Here is a 22,845-nt window from a genome sequence, read left to right as displayed (position 1 = left end):
AACCTTGCAACAAGAAAACGTATGTGACAACATGCATCTGACCACAAAAGTCATAGCATTACTGCAAACACTCAAACGTCTAGGCCGTCGGATACTTATCAACCCGGTGCCAAGTCATGTGGGAATAATATGTATGAATAACATTGCAGACGAAGTTGCAAAACTTACAACTAAGAACAGAAATGCAGACATTTATATACCAGAGTCTATCACAAAGTAAGCAACAATTAGAAATAGAGCAATGCAGAAGATGTACAGTGATCTCAACACAGCAGGTGCAGCATCAGGATCTGCGAGTTTGTACAAGAATTAAACCAACAACGAACTACTTATTTTGATGAAAGGGACCAGTAGAACAACAAAAGTACACCTAAATCACTTTAGACTTGGATACTAATATGAATGGGAAATAAACTTATAGGTTCCAGAAGATGAGATGAAATATCAGCACTTTGTAGAATTGGCCGACACACCACTGGAACATTATCTAACACAGTGTACAGTTACAAACTTAATAGGATTTCAACTAAGATACAACAGAGCAGAAAAAGTTGTTAAACACATGGACATAATCTTACTGAAGCGACCATTCGAGTCATAAATACTCTCACTCCTCGTACGTAAAACAAACGAGACCAATGTTGACCAGACCACACACTAGAAGGTGAAGGGACAACGACGACGAAATTTCTTTAAATTTCTTTCATCCTAAACCTGCTTCCAACACTAGTAGCACTGTACTATGCCTTCCTTTCATATCTGAACTTAAAACTTTTACCAATACCTTTCGTCCTCTTGACATAAAGCTCGCCTTTCGACAAACTAACACACTTCGTAGCAATCTAGTTCACACTGCTCCTCCTGCTTCTAGTGCTGCTGGTGTCTACTCTATTTCCTGTTCGTCTTGTCCTCTCCAATACTTTGGTGAGACTGGGCGTACACTGAATGACAGACTCAAAGAACACAAGAGAAGTGTTAAGTCTGCAGACACTAACAATGCTCTCTTCTGTCATGTGAGGGATTCTAATCATCCTATTGATTGGTCTTCCTCCAAAATAATCTTTCCTGCCTCTACTCTACACAGACGCCGTCGTGTTGAATCGCCTCTAATACACAACGTACCCAACATGAACTTGAGTCCTGGTTTTCTTGCTGTGGAGTCTTCACTCTCACAGTATATACTCAAATGTTCTAATCTTCCTAACAAACGTGACCTAACATAACTTACCCTTCCATTAATCTATCTTTCTCTTTCCTTTTTCTTTCTCTCTTCTTTCTTTTTTTTGTTCATTGTTTTCACTTACGTTCCCTTGCTATCCTCTTCTTATTCCTATTACTATCTCCTTCTCATTCGGTGGTTATAATAGGAGCTGCCTCGTATGGGCCAATAGGCCCTCTGCAGTTCTTATTCCTACTACTATCCCCTCTACTACAATTTACTTTGCTCTTCACCTCTCTCTTGCCTATTTATACAAGAGAGAGGTAAATAAATATTTATTTATTTATTTCTTGCCTGCATCTACTTCCTCATCACAATCGACTTGAGAATGGTCAAGGACGGACCGAAACGTCGTCGTTTCGAAACTCTGTCCTAGTGTGTGGTCTGGTCAACATACTTCAGCCACGTTACTGTGACTCATCGCCTGCAAACGAGAAACAAGTAACACTTAGTGAGCCAGCCAGGGCCCGAGCAGGAATGTCCTGCTCGGATGAGTTTAAAAAATGAGTTTAATTAAACTCATTTGTCTGTTACACTTACGCTGACTAGACTTTTACTTCTGTGGGGCCTATCATGCTCATTGCAAACGGCGCCATCCGTTTGTTAGCGGTGCGTTTGAAAGCGTTCCACACGCCAGCAATATGTCAACCCAGAGAGCGTGGAGGACGCTGGCTACGCTGCTAGTCATGTAGTACCATTATAAGTGATGAAGTCAGTAACCAAGCAATGGCTTATATCAACCCCAGAACCAAGACCATCAGCAGCAATACCATAGGGCGTATGTGATTATTTGAGCCTCATATGGTCTATTGTTCATTCCTCTCTTCGTATGACCTCCCGCTCTGTCTCTCTCCTTCTGTGACCTCTGTTTTTTTTCGCTCTGCTCATGTGATCTTTCGTTCTTACCTTTTACTCTTATGACTTTTCGTTTTGTTTCTTTCCTTCTGTGACCTCTCGTTCTGTCTCTCTACTGTGACATTTCGTTCTGTTTCTTTGAACAGGAAAGAAACTGTCGTTCTTTTCCTCTCCTCTTTTATCCTCTCGTTTTGCCCATCTCCTCCGTTGACCTGTCGTTCTGCCTCTCTCTCCTTCCTTGACCTCTCGTTCTGTCTCTCACCTTCCATACTTTATCACACATGTGCTCTCAACCTTGCATGTTCCTCGACGGGTCTTATACATATCATTCTATTTTGCAGACGATGAGTCGCAAAAATATGGCTGAAGATATGATGACCAAACCCCATCAGAAGATGAGGAGACGATAATGGTCCATCCTGGACCATTATCAAGTCGATTGTGATGGGAGCGAGGGAGGCACTAAGTAAGTAAATAAGAAGTAGGGCAAGAGTGAGGTGAGAGAAGGTAATTTCTAGAATGAAAGAGTTACGAGAAAAAAAGAATAATAAGCAAAAAGGGGTACAGATGGGATGGGTGTAATAACAGGGTGACGGATGAAAAAGAACGTAAGAATAAGAAGAGAAAAAAAGAAAACGAAAGAGAAAAAAGGTGGGTAGGCCTATGTCAGGTCACGTTTGTTAGAAAGGTTAGAGCATTTGGGTATGTACTGTGGAAGGGAAGAGTCAACGGCAACAAAGCCAGGTCTAAGGCTCATGAACTCTTGCCATACTAACTTGTGCCTCGCTTGCTCCCATCGCAATTAACTTGATGATGGTCCAGGACGTCGTCGTCGCCTCATCTTCAGGTGTGTGGTTTGGTCATCAATATATTTTCCTGAACTGATTTCATGACTGGCATTTAATTATGGGTGTGAACCTTGTGGCAGGTGTGAAGCTCTTCTGCTTCATTTACATCAAGATTTGACGTCTGTGCAAATGTACTACAGTCCGAGGCTGAATAAGTCATCGTGGCAGCGTGCGGGTGTGTTGTGTCAGGCTTTCCAAGTTTATCCAAGAGCCCCTCAGGGGTTCTCTATGTCCCCTCCCCCTCAGAGTTCCTTAAGTCCCTTCTCAGAGTTATCCAGGTCCCCCTCGGAGTTCCCTCGCTGCCTTACTCTCGATCTTCGACGCTTTCTGGCCTTCCCGGCGCTCAATCTCTGCAAGTTGCTGGCGTTACACTCCAGTTGTCCTCTCACAAAACGCGTCGAGCTTTGACGGAATCGACAAAACCGTTAAACCTGCTGGGTTTTAGTATGATATCAAATCCCGTAAGACTGAAGTTTTCAGAGTGCTGTCCGCGATTGGAAGATAGGTTTAGATTTTGCAGTGTGCAATCATGATAACGAACTGACTCATCAGCTTATTATCATTCGGATGAATATACTCTCTCAGGCGGGTAATCCACATGAATTAATTATGTGTAATTGGAGAACTCCCAATTCTGTGCTTTGGCGTTTCCAAGTCCTCAGTGACACTTCATTCCGTCAGGAGACTCTCCTCTCCATCAGGAGACTCTCCTCTCCATCAGGAGACTCTCCTCTCCATCAGAAGACTCTTCCCTCCATCAGGAGACTCTCCTCTCCATCAGAAGACTCTCCTCTCCATCAGAAGACTCTCCTCTCCATCAGGAGACTCTTCCCTCCATCAGGAGACTCTTCCCTCCATCAGGAGACTCTTCCCTCCATCAGGAGACTCTCCTCTCCATCAGAAGACTCTCCTCTCCATCAGAAGACTCTCCTCTCCATCAGGAGACTCTTCCCTCCATCAGGAGACTCTCCTCTTCATCAGGAGACTCTTCTTTCCATCAGGAGACTTTCCTCTCCATCAGGAGACTCTCCTCTTCACCAGGAGACTCTCCTCTCCATCAGGAGACTCTCCTCTCCATCAGGAGACTCTCCTCTCCATCATGAGACTCTCCTCTCCATCAGGAGATTCTCCTCTCCATCAGGAGACTCTCCTCTCCATCAGGAGACTCTCTTCTCCATCAGGAGACTCTCCTTTCCATCAGGAGACTCTCCTCTCCATCAGGAGACTCTCCTCTCCATCAGGAGATTCTCCTCTCCATCAGGAGACTCTCCTCTCCATCAGGAGACTCTCTTCTCCATCAGGGGACTCTCCTCTCCATCTGGAGACTCTTCCGTCCATCAGGAGACTCTCCTCTCCATCAGGCGACTCTCCTCTCCATCAGGAGACTCTCCTCTACATCAGGAGACTCTCCTCTCCATCAGGAGACTCTCCTCTCCATCAGGAGACTCTCCTCTCCATCAGGAGACTCTCCTCTCCATCAGGAGACTCTCCTCTCCATCAGGAGACTCTCCCCCCATCTGGAGACTCTCCTATCCATTAAGAGACTCTCCTCTCCATCAGACGACTCTCCTTTCCATCAGGAGACTCTCCCCTCCATCAGGCGACTCTCCTTTCCATCAGGAGACTCTCCCCTCCATCAGGCGACTCTCCTTTTCATCAAGAGACTCTCCTCTATCAGGAGTCTCTCCCCTCCATCAGGAGACTCTCCTCTCCATCGGGAGACTCTCCCCTCCACCAGGAGACTCTCCTCTCCATCAGAAGACTCTCCTATCCATCAGGAGACTCTCCTCTCCATCAGGAGATTCTCCTCTCCATCAGGAGACTCTCCTCTCCATCAGGAGACTCTCTTCTCCATCAGGAGACTCTCCTCTCCATCTGGAGACTCTTCCGTCCATCAGGAGACTCTCCTCTCCATCAGGCGACTCTCCTCTTCATCAGGAGACTCTCCTCTCCATCAGGAGACTCTCCTCTCCATCAGGAGACTCTCCTCTCCATCAGGAGACTCTCCTCTCCATCAGGAGACTCTCCTCTCCATCAGGAGACTCTCCTCTCCATCAGGAGACTCTCCTCTCCATCAGGAGACTCTCCTCTCCATCAGGAGACTCTCCCCCCCCATCTGGAGACTCTCCTATCCATTAAGAGACTCTCCTCTCCATCAGACGACTCTCCTTTCCATCAGGAGACTCTCCCCTCCATCAGGCGACTCTCCTTTCCATCAGGAGACTCTCCCCTCCATCAGGCGACTCTCCTTTCCATCAAGAGACTCTCCTCTTTCAGGAGTCTCTCCCCTCCATCAGGAGACTCTCCTCTCCATCGGGAGACTCTCCCCTCCACCAGGAGACTCTCCTCTCCATCTGGAGACTCTTCCGTCCATCAGGAGACTTTCCTCTCCATCAGGAGACTCTCCTCTTCATCAGGAGACTTTCCTCTCCATCAGGAGACTTTCCTCTCCATCAGGAGACTCTCCTCTCCATCAGGAGACTTTCCTCTCCATCAGGAGACTCTCCTCTCCATCAGGAGACTCTCCTCTTCATCAGGAGACTCTCCTCTCCATCAGGAGACTCTCTTCTCCATCAGGAGACTCTCCTCTTCATCAGGAGACTCTCCTCTTCATCAGGAGACTCTCCTCTTCATCAGGAGACTCTCCTCTTCATCAGGAGACTCTCCTCTTCATCAGGAGACTCTCCTCTTCATCAGGAGACTCTCCTCTTCACCAGGAGACTCTCCTTATCATCAGGAGACTCTCCTCTTCATCAGGAGACTCTCCTCTTCACCAGGAGACTCTCCTCTTCATCAGGAGACTCTCCACAACGTCCACAATTCGCGGTTTCCTCATCTTGTTTCCCTGTTTTTTGTAAACGTCATTTGTAATTTACTGCATCAAAAATATTGGGGCAGTTAACAAAAATAATATATATTTATTCTTCCATCTCTCGCCTGATTTTGGAAAAACATCCTCCGATTACTTTTATCAGAAACTATTTTTTTCCATTAAACAATATTGCTTCGCTACTGAAAATTCCATTTTCTCTTCATGTATCAATATTCATTGTGTAATTGTTCTAATACTGTTACGGCCTGATTGAGCCCGTAACCTGGCTTTTTCTGCTTAATGGGGTCTTTGAACTTCTTCTTTTATAATCCCACCCCAAAGTCAGCTGTAAGTTATCAAGAATTGGCAATAGCAAGTAATTGTGAAATAAAAAGGAGTAATCAAGACTAAATAAAACCTTCACTGATATATAATCTCTTTCATATAACAGCACATATGTTCATTATGTCACGTTTGCACAGGACACTTAATATATCTGCAGTGTTCTTCAAATCCCAGTGTGTTCACTATCTTCAAGTATTCATCATCCACATCCAATGATCATCACCGGCGAGCTCACCTTACTTAACATGGTCCAGTCCACACACTGCATCGTCACGACGTCCGAATACCTCCTCATCTGCTCTTCAGAAACAGACTGGTAGAGGTCTTCAGCAATATGCTGACAGGAGTCCCTTATAATGCATCCAGGAGTCTCACACAAGCAGCATTTCTCAGCAGATGGCCAGTACTGTCGTCTTGTTACTCCTCTTGGCCAAATCCCGGGTACGTCGGTCCAATCTCCACTGCACAAGTACAACAGCCAACACAGTCTACTACCGTGGTCCTCACGAATCTGGGTTAGTGTTGAGTGTGGGAACCGACCTGTGAGATTTATATTTATTTAATTTATATGAATATATATATACGTTAATTTATATACTTCGATAGCAATTTGTATAATGATAAGTGGACTGTATTTCTGCAATAATCTCATAATCTCACAAATCGATCCTCTACACATTAGGGGGGGTTTATATTAATTGAATATATATGCAGCCAATCAAACTACAGTATTAACTACACATTATTAAACATTGAAGAGGTTCCTTATCTTATAGTACAGCAGGCTTTAGTCCACCAGGTATAACTAGGGTGTAGACACCACATTTTCCCTCTTTGAGGTAGCTTCCATCACCCTGGTAACTGATGCACAAAGCATGCTTCCTCGTCTTGACCTGTCAAAAGGGCGCTAACTGTACAGCCAGAATCCTATATATGACAGGTATATCAGAGAAACACTGTACATGGAACAATGAAGACCTGGCTTAATTACCTTTAGTTTGAGGCTACCACGTGCTCTAACCGGGTCACCCTATATAATGACATTAATGGCCATAAATGAAAGATACATGGGTTTTGGAAGAACACTTAACTTGATTTGTTGACAGCGTGTTGATAATGGTACACCTTTGGTTTCCATAACACTTCGTCCAAGTAAAATTAACAGGAGCCGTATTTGCTCCCGTGAGCCTCTGTGGTCTTAGTATAAACAATGGCTGCCCCTCCTTCCTCACTGACGCTACTAGCCGACATTGTCCAGATATGATAGGAGCCGAATTTGCTCCACGCGTCTCGGAGGTGACAACAACAATAATGGCTATGGCTGACACTCCATACTACTGACGCTACTGGCCGACATTGTCCAGATATGATAGGAGCCGAATTTGCTCCACGCGTCTCGGAGGTGACAACAACAAAACCCTGACCACTCCCTCACCCTGACGCCTGGCCTACATTGTCCAGATGACAGAAAGTGATAGAAGGGTCACATTTACTCTACTTTAATATTGATAATTAAGTTAATTTATACGAAATGTTTTATAATGGTAAAGTCCAAAGACTAATGTATTTAAGGAAAATTCCCAGCAGAATAGCTGGTGAATTTATAATAGTATGTGGTGATGATATCCCATTTTCTATAGACGGTAATTCCACTACAAGTTACGTTTTCTATGGGTTAACTTGTTTATACAACACAGCTATTATCTGTCTGTATGTAATATTAAATGGTGTCGGATTTTCCGACATAATTCCCCAGGGGCTGCTCACGGGTCGAAGTCCTTATTAGAACAGACGAACACCGATACTCCTCCTTCGAATTATTAGATTAATTTGATGTTAGTAGTTAGTAATCACACATTTGTGTGTCTGTTCGTACAGGACGGATGTCCCGTACTAGAGTTGCAGGGGTTAGAAGTCTAATGCGATTTCATTTCCCTATTAACTCTTGAAAGGCTAATATTCAAGCCTAAATACATATTATTTAACCCAGAAGACTGAATGTGATCAAGTACTACAGTCAAGTATGATTCAGGGACTGCAGTGAGATCAGTGACATTAGATATAACTTGAAGTTTGTTCAGGTAACTGGTCACTGATATATAAACACTGAGGCCCATGGAATACATCTTGATTAAATAATAAATGTATCAAATCAGTCATCAGATTTATTGGGGTTTAATTCAGTTAATAGATTCAGAAGATTGAATAGCTCATCATTAAAGTAAAGTATGGTTCTGAGACTGCAGTGGGTTCAGTGACATTGGTCGCGGTGACTCGTAGCTGTTTAGGCTACTGTTCACTGATTTGTCACTGAGGCCTCATGAACTCATCTTCAGCTTTAAATGATGATACTAACATCAACCTCTGTTGGTATAGTCAGCTGTAATCTCCTTAGTATAATGCTACTGGAGAAATATAATCAGCTGACAAATTTAGATTTCTACTAGTATTGTTTATCTGTAGGCATAGGTCTCCTCAGGCTTGATACTGGGCCTGAGAGTAATTTACCTCCTGCAGAGTTTAACATGGTTATGCCCTGATATTTAGTAGGGCTACCAATTAATTGATGGTAGTAGTCTGTCCCCACAAGGAAAGCTATTTGGCATTTGATTTGCTCAAATTTACCTGCAGCTGCTTGATAATAGATTTCCAGGTCAGCATAATCAACTTGAGATTGTTGTGACAAATCTTCACATTTCTTGATCTGTCTTGTTAAGTGGCCTTTAAGACCTGCAAGGGTTCTTTTCATTCTCCCTGCATTATCCATACTGGCTAGTTGGTGAAGCCTTGTGGGACTTGTACTTGGGCTGCTCATAATACTGAACAAGTACTGATGGTAGCCTAGGGTAAAATTCTGCACTCACTAGGCAATAATCCTACCTCTGATAGAGGTTAGCACTTAAAATTAATACACATTATATATATACAATCATACACACTAATGATTTGAGTGATAAACCAGTGTCACTGGAAGTACCTTTAGGTTAGCTCTTCTATATCACCCTAGGATGGAATAGACACTAATTAATCACTCAAAGGTGTAATGATCATAAGTAAATTATTATATATACACAACTCAACTCGAGTTGATAAAAATTACACCCAAAATAGGGTCTGGACCATTCATTAATGGTGTTAGGTTGATCAATATAGTGCAACTGACTATGGTAATAATGGGACTAGGATGAGCAATAATAGTTCAACTAGTCAATGTTAATATCCTACCCTATTGTGGGTTGGCAATTAGTAAATATTATACTGTGATCACTAGTGCAATATATATTAAATAATTCTCTATTTTGGAGAAATAATATACACAATTATTGATAATAGCCTCTTAATTAGCCTCTATGAAACTTCTAATATTATCAAGAAGTATTAAATATTATTAGTGACCTCGCGAAATAAAGTCCACAAAATTCGTGGATAATCTCTCGCGAAATTTAACACCACGAAATCCGTGAACAATCTCGCGACACCACAGCCACTACTTTGGCTGGCTTCAATATTAGCGCTGTCATTTCACAGAATAACACGCCACCAAATATCTGTGGGTGTGCATGAAACCGCTGACTAAGGCTGATCTGAACTGAGCGGGGCTCATGAACTGGCTTGAGGCAACGCTGCCGTCTTTGACTGCTGGCTTTGTTTAAATCACACTGCACTAGTATATTTAATGAATCCACTGGTTAACTGGTTCATCCGGTACTAAGATGACCAAATGTGGGTTCAAAGGATCAAATAATCCGTCATCCGGTTCGAAGATGACCAAATAATGTGGGAACCGACGTGTGAGATTTATATTTATTTAATTTATATGAATATATATTTACGTTAATTTATATACTTCGATAGCAATTTGTATAATGATAAGTGGACTGTATTTCTGCAATAATCTCATAATCTCACAAATCGATCCTCTACACATTAGGGGGGGTTTATATTAATTGAATTCATATGCAGCCAATCAAACTACAGTATTAACTACACATTATTAAACATTGAAGAGGTTCCTTATCTTATAGTACAGCAGACTTTAGTCCACCAGGTATAACTAGGGTGTAGACACCACATTTTCCCTCTTTGAGGTAGCTTCCATCACCCTGGTAACTGATGCACAAAGCATGCTTCCTCGTCTTGACCTGTCAAAAGGGCGCTAACTGTAAAGCCAGAATCCTATATATGACAGGTATATCAGAGAAACACTGTACATGGAACAATGAAGACCTGGCTTAATTACCTTTAGTTTGAGGCTACCACGTGCTCTAACCGGGTCACCCTATATAATGACATTAATGGCCATAAATGAAAGATACATGGGTTTTGGAAGAACACTTAACTTGATTTGTTGACAGCGTGTTGATAATGGTACACCTTTGGTTTCCATAACACTTCGTCCAAGTAAAATTAACAGGAGCCGTATTTGCTCCCGTGAGCCTCTGTGGTCTTAGTATAAACAATGGCTGCCCCTCCTTCCTCACTGACGCTACTAGCCGACATTGTCCAGATATGATAGGAGCCGAATTTGCTCCACGCGTCTCGGAGGTGACAACAACAATAATGGCTATGGCTGACACTCTATACTACTGACGCTACTGGCCGACATTGTCCAGATATGATAGGAGCCGAATTTGCTCCACGCGTCTCGGAGGTGACAACAACAAAACCCTGACCACTCCCTCACCCTGACGCCTGGCCTACATTGTCCAGATGACAGAAAGTGATAGAAGGGTCACATTTACTCTACTTTAATATTGATAATTAAGTTAATTTATACGAAATGTTTTATAATGGTAAAGTCCAAAGACTAATGTATTTAAGAATAATTCCCAGCAGAATAGCTGGTGAATTTATAATAGTATGTGGTGATGATATCCCATTTTCTATAGACGGTAATTCCACTACAAGTTACGTTTTCTATGGGTTAACTTGTTTATACAACACAGCTATTATCTGTCTGTATGTAATATTAAATGGTGTCGGATTTTCCGACATTGAGTGGGTCAGCACCAATATTGCCTAGTTCATTTTAAAGTAAGATATATCCCCCTTTTTTCTATTTATTCCCACAGTTAACATAAAGTTCTCTCCCTTTTCCAAGTAATTGGGGATTGAGCCCCAGGGGTTTAATGGTTAATTAATTGATTCAAAACCCCAATTAATTAACCTGAATCGGTTGTGGTTTGGTGGTGGCAGCAGAGAAAGATCCTTGAAGTTTGCTAGAAAGCCTAGTACGACGTAACGTGTTTTGTACAATCTCAAGGCGGTCGATCGTCTAAGATCACGTGGCGTGGGACTTAGCTGAGAGTTACCTCTGGGGTCTTGGAATTTAAGTTTATTTACTAGCAAGGTAGTGGACAAGAGAGAGCTATTACCCCGTCCCGTGTTACAGTCTGCACGCTCGCCAAAATCTTACCCAATGCCTTATCCAATGTTTGATTATTGGCCCAACCCTATTTGACCTGCCCTACCACCTTCCTTTCACTATGTTAGTTGGCCCTATCACCTTACCTTATGTTTGATGCTGTCATCTCACTCAACACTCCTTCGACTCTCACATATAGTAACCTGACGGACCAGGTGCAAACCCTTCAGGGGTCAAAGAGATTACAGTATTACATGGGCTTGGGGAACAGTCAACATTTACACACACACACACACACACACACACACACACACACACACACACACACACACACACACACACACACACACACACACACACAGTCGTCACGTTCCCCACAGCTTGTAGTCGTCAGTCGTCAGCCGTGTGGGAGGGTCGCGCTCCACGATAATTGTCAATATTTAACGGGCTTATTAAGACTACAGTGATGGATCATGGATCTCGGTTATCACAAAGTGTATAAGCGCACATAGGAAAGAAAAAATACAGTGATATCACTAGAAATTATATAAAAAATTAATGTGAACAATCACCAGGCCACGTGGGAATGCAGGGCCATAAGGCTTATGTTTACATATTGGTGCCTAGGTATACTAGGAGTATAGTGAACAGTGATACAGAAAATTAGTGAACTGTAACACAACAGTCATAAAGATACAGTGGCTGACTCCAGAGCTTTGTGTTAGATAGAGAAGAACCACCAGCACCAATCTACTGGCACTTAGTGGACCGTGAAGCATCTACTCGGGGGCGATGACGGATCCACCTGGACATAAGGACATCTTCATATACTCACCTGTGTGAGCAAAACGGCTCTGGCTGGTATGTGCTTCCTCTTGTCAATTATTCTTGTGTACAGAGTGAAGTAAAATATTATCAAATTCTTGTTCAGTATATCATATATATTTAAAATCTTAAAGTGGCTCTTAAAGTAAAAAGTAATGTATATTTAAAATCTTAAAGTAAATTCTGGGTAGAAGTTGACACTTAAGGGGCCCCTCGGGACACACGCACGCAAACGCACACACACACACACACGCATACACGCGCAACCACACACACAAGGAAATGTTCGCCCAGTTTCTGGAGGACATCCGGAGTTAGGTGCAGGAAATGAAGAACGAAATAAGCAACCTAAAAAGAAAGCTGACAGCAGCAAAGAAGGAGATTAAAACACTCAAAGAGAACAGTATCGATGCTGAGACTCAGATAACCACCCAGGGAGAAGGTGGTAATAGTATTTTGGAAGAGAATGCCGCAATAAAAGCAACATTTGCAGAAATGCTAAAAAAAACTCTGTAGTAATGTCTGCAGTGATGGAGGTAGCCATAAAAGCAGCCACCTCACAGGAAGCGGCATGCTCCACTAGCCAGCTGCTGGAATGGAAAAGATCAGTGGTAGCTGTGGGTATTAAAGAGCAGGAAGGCTCTAATAGGAAAGAGTGGAATGATAAGGACAAAGCGGCAGTGAATGAAATACTGAAGGCACTAGACATGGAAGGGGCTGAGCATAGCATTGAGAAGGTTTTCAGGTTAAGCTGGTACAAAAAAGACCGAGACCGTGTGTTGAAGATAGTGTTTGCAAACGAGAACAAAAAGGACACGATTCTAACAAAGAAAAGCAACCTGCAACATGTGGGAGAATTAAAAAATGTATTCCTCTAGAGGGGCATGACGAGGGAGGAGAGGGCCATGGCAGCAGAAGCAAGGAAGAAGCGCAGGGCGAGATGGGAAAACCAGGAAACCACAGCTCCCAACACATCACCCCCAGAGCGAGGGGGGAACCCACAACCAGCTACCCAGTAACACTAGCGGGAAGGGCAACCCCACCACCCTCGTCTGCATAGAAAACCCCACTACCCCAAACCCTCCCTGCTCCCACTCAAATACCCTGCCAAATCTCCCTCCCCCCACACCCAATCCCCACCCTTCTACGACTCCCCCTTCTCCCGCCGAGTTCCCCCTCCCCCCCTTTCCTTCCTGTCCTCCCTCCCCTTTAACCCCATACCCTCCCTGTCCCTCCCCCTTCACTTGACCCCCCCACCCCTCATCCCAGTATCCTCTGCAACCCTGTTATCCACCTCACAAATCCTCACACCCATGGAACAGCTTCCTCCAACAGCAGAACACTCACGAAGGAGGAGATTTGAGAGGGGGACAGAAGAAAGTGAGCTTCAAGGCAATGTACACTAACATAGATGGAATTACAAATAAAGCAAATGAACTTGGAGAATGGGTACTAGAGGAAAACCCAGACATAATAGCTCTCACAGAAACAAAGCTAACGAAAACCATAACGAATGCAGTGTTCCCACAGGACTATTATGTTATGAAGAAAGAGAGAGAGAAAAAAGAGGTGGTCGTGGCGTAGCCCTGCAGGTAAGAAAAGGCTGGGATTTTGAGGAGATAGTTGTTCAGGGATGTGAAGTATTCAGTGACTACATAACAGTTACAATAACAACTGGAGGGCAAAAAATTTTAGTCTTAGTCATATATAATCTACCACCAAATGACAGAAGACCCAGACAGGAATATGATAGAAACAACATGACCACCATTAACATAATAGCGAGAGCAGCTTCTGTTGCTAGCAGGAATGGATCTGGACAACTAATCATGGGAGACTTCAACTATAAGAAGATAGATTGGGAGAACAGAGACCCACATGGAGGACCAGAAACATGGAGAGCTAAGCTGCTGGACGTGGCAACAAGAAACTTTCTAAGCCAGCAGATCAAGGAACCAACATGAATGAAAAAAGATGAACCAGCAATGCTTTATTTGATATTTACCCTAAATGAGTGGGATATAAGTCAAGTCAAGATGGAAGCACCATTGGGAATGAGTTATCACAGTGTATTGAACTTTGAGTACCTGATAGAGCTAGAAATTATCTCCCCCCAAAAAAGTACTAGGAAACAAAAGGCTGGCATACCGAAATGGAAATTATGAGGAGATGAGAAGCTTCCTGAGGGAAATACCTTGGGACACAGACCTCAGAGATAAGTCTGTACAAGATATGATAGACTATGTCACCCAAAAGTGTCAGGAGGCAGTAAGCAGATATATCCCGGCCCAAAAGGAAACATCCGAGAAGCAAAAGAAGAATCCATGGTATAATAGGGCATGTATGGAAGCAAAGAAACTGAACAAACGGGCGTGTAGAAATTTCTGGAATAACAGAACACCAGAAAGCAGAGAGAGATACCAGAGAACCAGGAATGAGTATGTCAGGGTGAGAAGAGAAGCAGAGAAAAGTTATGAAAATGATATAGCAAACAAAGCCAAGACCGAACCAAAGATCCTCCACAATCACATCTGAAGGAAAACAACAGTGAAAGAACAGGTAGTGAAACTAAGAACAGGCGAGGACAGGTATACAGAGAATGACAAAGAGGTGTGTGAAGAACTCAACAAGAGGTTCCAGGAGGTCTTCACAACAGAACAAGGTGAGGTCACTGTGCTAGGAGAAAGGGAAGTAAACCAGGCGGCTTTGGAAGGGTTCGAAATTACGAGAGAGGAGGTCAAGAGACACCTGCTGGATCTGGATGTTAGAAAGGCTGTTGGTCCAAACGGGATCTCGCCATGGGTACTGAAAGAGTGTGCAGAGGCACTTTGCTTGCCACTCTCTATAGTGTATAGTAGGTCACTGGAGACAGGAGACCTACCAAAAATATGGAAGTCGGCGAATGTGGTCCCAATATACAAAAAGGGCGACAGGCACAAGGCACTGAACTACAGGCCTGTGTCCTTGACTTCTTTACCATGCAAAGCGATGGAGAAGATCGTGAGAAAAAACCTGGTATCACATCTGGAGAGAAGGGACTTCGTGACAAATCAGCAACACAGGTTCAGCGAGGGTAAATCTTGCCTGACTGGCTTAATAGAATTCCACGACCAGGTGACAAAGATTAAGCAAGAAAGAGTGCGCTGGGCGGACGGCATTTTCTTGGATTGTCGGAAAGCCTTTGACACAGTATCGCATAAGAGGCTGGTACATAAGCTGGAGAGACAGGCAGGTGTAGCTGGTAAGGTACTCCAGTGAATAAGGGAGTACCTATGCAATAGGAAGCAGATAGTTACGGTGAGGGGTGAGACCTCAGATTGGCGTGAAGTTACCAGTGGAGTCCCACAGGGCTCTGTACTTGGTCCTATCTTGTTTTTGATATATGTAAATGATCTCCCGGAGGGTATAGATTCGTTTCTCTCAATGTTTGTGGACGATGCCAAAATTATGAAAAGGATTAAGACAGAAGAGGACTGTTTGAGGCTTCAAGAAGACCTAGACAAGCTGAAGGAATGGTCGAACAAATGGTTGTTAGAGTTTAACCCAACCAAATGTAATGTAATGAAGATAGGTGTAGGGAGCAGGAGGCCAGATACAAGGTATCATCTGGCAGAGGAAATTCTTCAGGAGTCAGAGAAAGAAAAAGACTTGGGGGTTGATATCACGCCAGACCCGTCTCCTGCAGCCCATATCAAGGGGATAACATCTGCGGCATATGCAACCCGTTCTCGCAAATTTAATAAGTCAATATTGACTTATTAAATATGTGCATAGGTGACATACTTAACATAATAGATACCCTTAAAAAGATTCATAGAAAACACCGACCTTACCTAACCTTGTTAGTATCTTAAGTTAAGCATCTTATTGCTTCGTAATTACAATTATTACCTAACCTATAATAGGTATAGGTTAAGTAATAATTGTAATTACGAAGCAATAAGATGCTTATCTTAAGATACTAACAAGGTTAGGTAAGGTCGGTGTTTTCTATGAATCTTTTTAAGGGTATCTATTATGTTTAGTATATCACCTATGCACGTAGTTAATAAGTCAATGTTGACTTTACGAATTTGCGAGAACGGGTTGGCATATGCCAGGCTGGCCAACATACGAACGGCATTCAGAAACTTGTGTAAATAATCATTCAAAACTTTATATACCACATATGTCAGGCCAATCCTGGAGTATGCAGCCCCAGCATGGAGTCCATATCTAGTCAAGGATAAGACTAAATTGGAAAAGGTTCAAAGGTTTGCCACCAGACTAGTACCAGAGCTGAAAGGTATGAGCTACGAGGAGAGACTACGGGAATTAAACCTCACTTCGCTGGAAGACAGAAGAGTTTGGGTGGACATGATCACCACATTCAAGATTCTGAAGGGAATTGGTTGGGTAGATAAAGACAGGCTATTTAACACAAGGGGCACACACACAAGGGGACACAGGTGGAAACTGAGTACCCAAATGAGCCACAGAGATATTAGAAAGAACTTTTTTAGTGTCAGAGTGGTTGACAAATGGAATGCATTAGGAAGTGATGTGGTGGAGGCTGACTCCATGCACAGTTTCAAGTGTAGATATGATAGAGCAAAATAGGCTCAGGAATCTGTACACCTGTTGATTGACGGTTCAGAGGCGGGACCAAAGAGCCAGAGCTCAACTCCCTCAAACACAACTAGGTGAGTACAGTGTTGACACCATGGTGGGACTGACCGTTCTACCCTCCTAAACACACACGGACAAGGGCCCTAGTGACCACCTATATCCCCCTCTCCACTACCCCCGTTCATTTTCCCATCACCTCACCCTCTCTAGAACACCCCCCTCACCTCCCCCCTCCCACTCCCCCTTCCCCTTCCCCTCCCCCTTCCTCTCCCCACTACCCCTCCCCCTACTCCTCCCCCTACCCCTCCCCCTACCCCTACCCCTACCCCCCCTCTCTCTCTCTCTCTCTCTCTCTCTCTCTCTCTCTCTCTCTCTCTCTCTCTCTCTCTCTCTCTCTCTCTCTCTCATAGGGAAAAAAGCATGGCAGAAAGACAAACTCAGGGAGACAAACGCAGGAGGACAAACATGACAGGAACAAACTCAGAGGAAGGGGGTAGGGACAGAAAGCCTGGATTAGGGATACAATTGAACAAACGTGGAGATAATTCAAGCAAGGACTGAGGGTAATGAGGGAGACAGTAACCAGCATGTAGGATTAGCTGAAGGAAGCAAAGGAGGAAATTAAAAGCCTGAAAGAGAATCCTATTTAATACCAGATGCAAACCACCCCTTAGAGAGATGGTAATGTTCTTATAGAGAGGACTTCTACAATACAACCCTCATTTGCAGAATTGTTTAAAAAGAGCCCTGAAGCTAGGTCTGCAGTAAGGGAAGTTGCCATGGAAGTGGCATCTTCTCAGGAAGCAGCTAGATGTACTAGCCGGCTGAGAGAGAGAGAGAGAAAAAGAGCAGTAGTAGTAGCAGGCATTAAGGAGAAAACAGGGACCAGCCCAGCGGAGAGGAGAGACAAGGCCAAAAAAGCAGTTTCTGAGATCCTTAAAGAGGTAAGGATGGAGAGGGCTGACCGGAATATCAAAAAGGTTTTCTGGCTTGGACAGTACAACAAGGACAGAGACCGATTGATAAAGGTGGTATTCATGAGTCAGAACACAATAGAGAACCTGTTAGCAAAAAAGAGCGGACTAGCAAATGTACTGAAGTTCAGAAAAGTATTCCTGCAGAGGTATATGACAAGGGAAGAAAAAATGAGGGCAGCAGATGTGAGAAAGGAGTGCAGGGAGAAAGAAAGGAGTCAGGGAACCACAACCCCGAACGCTACAATCCCAGAGGGGAGTGGGGAACCCTCCACAACTAGTTCAACAGCCACAGAGAGAGGAGCACCACCCCCACCTTCCACCCAATAGACATCCTACCTGCCCCAACCCTTGCCAGCCCCCCATTAAGTGCCCACCTAGGGCATCCTCCCCCCACTCACCCCCCCTCCCCAAGACCTCCCTTCTCCCCTAACCCCCCAAGTCCTCCCTTCTCCACCATGCCCTCCCGTCTCCCCCACCCCAAGCCCTCCGTTCTCCCCTACTCCCCTAAGCCCTCCATTCTCCCCCACCCCCCCAAGCCTTCTATTCTCCCCAACTCCCTTAAGCCCTCCCTTCTTCCGTCACCCGCCTCAGCTCTTTCTTCCCCCCCCCCTCCAAGTCCTCTCTCCTCTTCTGCTCTACCAGGCCCCCCTTTCCCCTCATCCCCCCTTGCCTCCCCCTATCACCCCCCTCCAATGCCTCCCCCCTCTCACTCCCCCTCCCAAGCCTCCCCCTCACACCCTCGCCCCCAATGCCCTCTCTTACCCCCCCCTCAAGCCCTTCCTCTTCCACTTCCCCCCCTAGTATAAGAGCCTCCCAGCCCTTGTGCACCCCAGATCCCCCAGGTCCCCCTCCCTAGGTCCCTCCCATTCTGGATCCTCCCTGTTTTCCTGCTTCATAGGAATCAACAGAAACTGAGGAAGGACAGAAGAGAGTCAGTTTCAGGGTGATGTACTCGAACATAGATGGGATTACAAGCAAGGCAAGTGAACTAAGGGAAAGAGCACTAGAAGTTAACCCAGAATAATCAGACTCACAGAAACCAAACTATCAGGAATCATAACGAATGCGAAGTTTCCCCCAGGACTACACAGTAATAAGGAAATAGAGGTATGGGAGGAGGCGGATTGGCTCTACTAATGAGAAAGGAAAGGAGTTTCAAGGAGATGGCTATCCCGGCTGTGAGGGATTCAGAGAATACATAACAGGTACCTTGACAATGGGAGGACCAAGAATAGTAGTAGCAGTGATATATAACCCCTCCACCCAATGACAGAAGACCAAGGCAAGAGTATGACATCAACAGCATGGCAGTTAACACTATAATTGAGAGGGCAGCCTCTGCTGCCTGTAGAAATAGATCCCATCTGCTCATCATGAGGGACTTCAATCATGGAAGGATAGACTTGGAGAACAAGGGACCGCATGGAGGTGAGGATATATGGAGAGCTAAACTATTATAGGTGGCGACAAGAAACTTCTTAAGCCGTATGCCAAGTCTTGTAGGCCTCCTAAACAGCCGCTATTACGTGGCACTCAGAGGCACAGGGCCACACCCATATTTGATGCAACAATTACACAGCCTTAGATGGCCCCCTTCTACAGGAACAGCTAAGCCCTCCTTTAGTATATACTGTAGAAGTAGTGCTCATAATTATTAATTAATCATTGCCATAATTATAGTATATTAGATCACCATATGTGGTATGATTTAATTATATTTATAAGGTAAACAATTTGTGGTTTAAGAAGGAGACATCTCAAAGTGGTTTAAGTTGCAAATTGTCCCCCCAAATTATGTGAGATAATTTCCAGTAGTTGAATCAGTATATACAGTTCACTCACTTAATTATTTACTCACTTAGAAAATTATCTTATTAAAGTCAATTTAAAAAATAGAATAGCTGCCAGGATTTTCCCACAACAGCCACATCAGGAGAAAACCAACAGTAAAGGAACAGGTATTGAAAATGAGGATAGGGGCAGACAGATTCACTGCAAACAACAAGGAAGTGTGCGAGGAACTGAATAAGAAATTCAAGGAGGTCTTCACATTAGAGCAAGGAGAAGTTCAAAAATAGGATTTGGAATAGTTAACCATTAACCACCAGAAGAGTTTGAGATTACCAGTGGCGATGTAAGGAAGCTCTTGCTAGTGTTGGATGTGAAAAAGGCTATAGGCCCGAATGGAATCTCCTCATGGATACTAAAGGAAGGAGCAGAAGCTCTGTGCCTGCCACTCTCCATAGTGTATAACAAATCACTGGTAACAGGGGGAATTGCCAAACATTTAGAGGACGGCTAGTGTAGTCTTGAAATACAAGAATGTGGATAGACAGGAAGCACTGAACTACAGGCCAGTGTCCCTAACTTGCATACCAATCAAGCTGATGGAGATGATTGTGCGAAAAATGCTTGTGGAACATCTGGAGCAAAAGAACTTTGTAACACAGCATCAACATGGGTTCAGGGATGGCAAGTCCTGCCTCACAGAATTAATTGAATTCTACGAGCAGACAACAAAAATCAGGCAAGAAAGAGAGGGGTGGGCAGACTGCATATTTTTGGATTGCCATAAATCTGAGGCCTCATAAGTGAGGCCTCAGATTGGCGAAACGTCACCAGTGGAGTCCCGCAGAGTTCAGTCCTTGGACCTATACTGTTTCTGATAAATGTAAATGATCTCCCAGAGGGTATAGAATCCTTCCTCTCATTGTTTGCTGATGATGCAAAAATTTTGATGAGGATTAAAACAGAGGATGATAGTAGGAGGCTATAAGATGACCTAGTCAGACTGAATGAATGGTCCCACAAATGGCTGTTAAAGTTCAACCCGAGTAAATGCAAAGTAATGAAACTAGGCAGTGGAAACAGGAGGCCAGACACAGGATACAGAATAGGAGATGAAGTACTTAATGAAACGGACAGAGAGAAAGATCTAGGAGTTGATATCACACCAAACCTGTCTCCTGAAGCCCACATAAAAAGAATAACGTCTGCGGCATATGTGAGGCTGGCTAACATCAGAACAGCTTTCAGGAACCTGTGTAAGGAATCATTCAGAACCTTATACATCACATATGTAAGAACAATCCTGGAGTATGCGGCCCCAGCATGGAACCCGTACCTTGTCAAGCACAAGACGAAGCTGGAAAAAGTTCAGAGGTATGCCACTAGACTAGTCCCAGAACTAAGAGGCATGAGTTACGAGGAAAGGCTGCGAGAAATGCACCTTTCGACATTGGAAGACAGAAGAGTAAAGGGAGACATGATCACAACCTACAAAATCCTCAGGGGAATCGACCGGGTAAAAAAGGATAAACTATTCAACACTGGTGGGATGCGAACAAGGGGACACAGGTGGAAACTGAGTACCCACATGAGCCACAGAGACGTTCGAAGGAACTTTTTCAGTGTCAGAGTAGTTAACGGATGGAATGCATTAGGCAGTGATGTGGTGGAGGCTGACTCCATACACAGTTTCAAATGTAGATATGATAGAGCCCAGTAGGCTCAGGAATCTGTACACCAGTTGATTGACAGTTGAGAGGCGGGACCAAAGAGCCAAAGCTCAACCCCCGCAAGCACAAATAGGTGACTACACACACACACACACAGCCGGAGCCGGGCCGCCCGAGCGGGCAGCACGCTGGACACATGATTCTGTGGTCCCTGGTCCCGGGTTCGTTCCCGGGCGTCGGCGAGAAACGATAGGCAGAGTTTCTTTCACCCTATGTCCCTGTTACCTAACAGTAAATAGGTACCTGGGAGTTAGTCAGCTGTCACGGGCTGCTTCGTGGTGTGAGTGTGGTGTGAAAAAAAATTATTAGTATTAGTAGAAACAGTTGATTGTCAGTTGAGAGGCGGGCCGAGAGAGCAGAGCTCAACCCCCACAAGCACAACTAGGTGAATTCACACACACACACACACTCGCACACTCAAACACACAAACATATATGTATGTGTTTGTGTACTCACCTAGTTATGCTTGCGGGGGTTGAGCTCTGGCTCTTTGGTCCCGCCTCTCAACTGTCAATCAACAGGTGTACAGGTTCCTGAGCCTATTGGGCTCTATCATATCTACACTTGAAACTGTGAATGGAGTCAGCCTCCACCACATCACTTCCTAATGCATTCCATTTGTCAACCACTCTGACACTAAAAAAGTTCTTTCTAATATCTCTGTGGCTCATTTGGGCACTCAGTTTCCACCTTTCTCCCCTAGTGCGTGTGCCCCTTGTGTTAAACAGCCTGTCTTTATCAACCCTGTCGATTCCCTTGAGGATCTTGAATGTGGTGATCATGTCCCCCCTAACTCTTCTGTCTTCCAACGAAGTGAGGTTTAATTCCCGTAGTCTCTCCTCGTAGCTCATACCTCTCAACTCGGGTACTAGTCTGGTGGCAAACCTTTGAACCTTTTCCATTTTAGTCTTATGCTTGACTAGATATGGACTCCATGCTGGTGCCGCATACTCCAGGATTGGTCTGACATATGTGGTATATAATGTTCTGAAAGATTCCTTACACAAGTTTCTAAAGGCCGTTCTTATGTTAGCCAACCTGGCATATGCTGCTGCTGTTATCCTCTTGATATGAGCTTCAGGGGACAGGTCTATCAATCCTGTAAGGCAAGATTTACCCTCCCTGAACCCATGTTGATGGGTTGTCACGAAGTCTCTTCTCTCCAGATGTGTTACTAGGCTTTTTCTCACAATCTTCTCCATCACCTTGCATGGTATACAAGTTAAGGACACTGGCCTGTAGTTCAGTGCCTCTTGTCTGTCACCCTTTTTGTATATTGGTACTACATTAGCAGTCTTCCATATTTCTGGTAGGTCCCCCGTTTCCAGTGACCTACTATACACTATGGAGAGTGGTAGGCAAAGTGCTCCTGCACACTCTTTCAATACCCATGGTGAGATTCCATCCGGCCCAACAGCTTTTCTTACATCCAGCTCCAATAGGTGCTTCTTGACCTCATCTCTTGTAATTTC

At 44.3% G+C, this 22,845-nt stretch overlaps 1 protein-coding gene across 1 annotated transcript in view; it reads left to right on the top strand.

The window, feature by feature from the left end:
- The window catches only part of LOC138350792 (histone-lysine N-methyltransferase 2D-like), a 55,277-nt gene extending 49,497 nt beyond the window's left edge, over positions 1–5,780 (top strand). Inside the window, exons 3-4 of the mRNA XM_069302226.1 lie at positions 3,604–4,522; positions 4,621–5,780. Of these exons, the coding sequence (XP_069158327.1) occupies positions 3,604–4,522; positions 4,621–5,780 (2,079 nt within the window). The remainder of the gene's footprint in view (positions 1–3,603; positions 4,523–4,620) is intronic.
- Positions 5,781–22,845: the final 17,065 nt, after the last annotated feature.

Source organism: Procambarus clarkii, chromosome 47 (assembly GCF_040958095.1).
Source record: "Procambarus clarkii isolate CNS0578487 chromosome 47, FALCON_Pclarkii_2.0, whole genome shotgun sequence".
Taxonomy (NCBI): Eukaryota; Metazoa; Arthropoda; class Malacostraca; order Decapoda; family Cambaridae; genus Procambarus; species Procambarus clarkii.
The sequence above is the reverse complement of the archived record's forward strand: the minus strand, read 5'-3'. Positions and strand labels throughout refer to the sequence as shown.